The 291-nt window shown below is 78.0% G+C and overlaps 1 protein-coding gene across 1 annotated transcript in view; it reads right to left on the bottom strand.

Moving 5' to 3' along the window:
• RBM15 (RNA binding motif protein 15) overlaps positions 1 to 205 on the bottom strand; it is a 3232-nt gene extending 3027 nt beyond the window's left edge. Inside the window, exon 1 of the mRNA XM_010584778.1 lies at positions 3 to 205. Within this exon, the coding sequence (XP_010583080.1) occupies positions 3 to 205 (203 nt within the window). The remainder of the gene's footprint in view (positions 1 to 2) is intronic.
• Positions 206 to 291: the final 86 nt, after the last annotated feature.

Here is a 291-nt window from a genome sequence, read left to right as displayed (position 1 = left end):
GCCGGCTGCTCCCGCTGTTGCTCTCGTTGGAAGCCGCCGCCGCCGCCGCCGCTTTCCCGCCGCTGCCGTTGGAGCCGCCGGAGCCGCTCGGCTTCTTGCTGCTCCGCTCGCCCCGCGCCGACGAGGAGGAGGACGCCGAGTCCTCGCCGCCCCCGCCGCCCCGCGAACGCTTGGCTTTCGCCGGCGAGCGCTCCTTGCCCTTCATGGCGGCGGGCGGCGGAGCCCCCCTCCCGCCCCCGGCCCTGCTCCCGCCGGCGGCCTCACCGACTGACTGACCGCCGCGCTCACGCA

Source organism: Haliaeetus leucocephalus, unplaced genomic scaffold, assembly GCF_000737465.1.
Source record: "Haliaeetus leucocephalus isolate CR32 unplaced genomic scaffold, Haliaeetus_leucocephalus-4.0 Scaffold1000, whole genome shotgun sequence".
In the NCBI taxonomy this organism is placed as follows: Eukaryota; Metazoa; Chordata; class Aves; order Accipitriformes; family Accipitridae; genus Haliaeetus; species Haliaeetus leucocephalus.
Note: the sequence above shows the minus strand (reverse complement) of the source record. Positions and strands in the feature narration are given on the sequence as shown.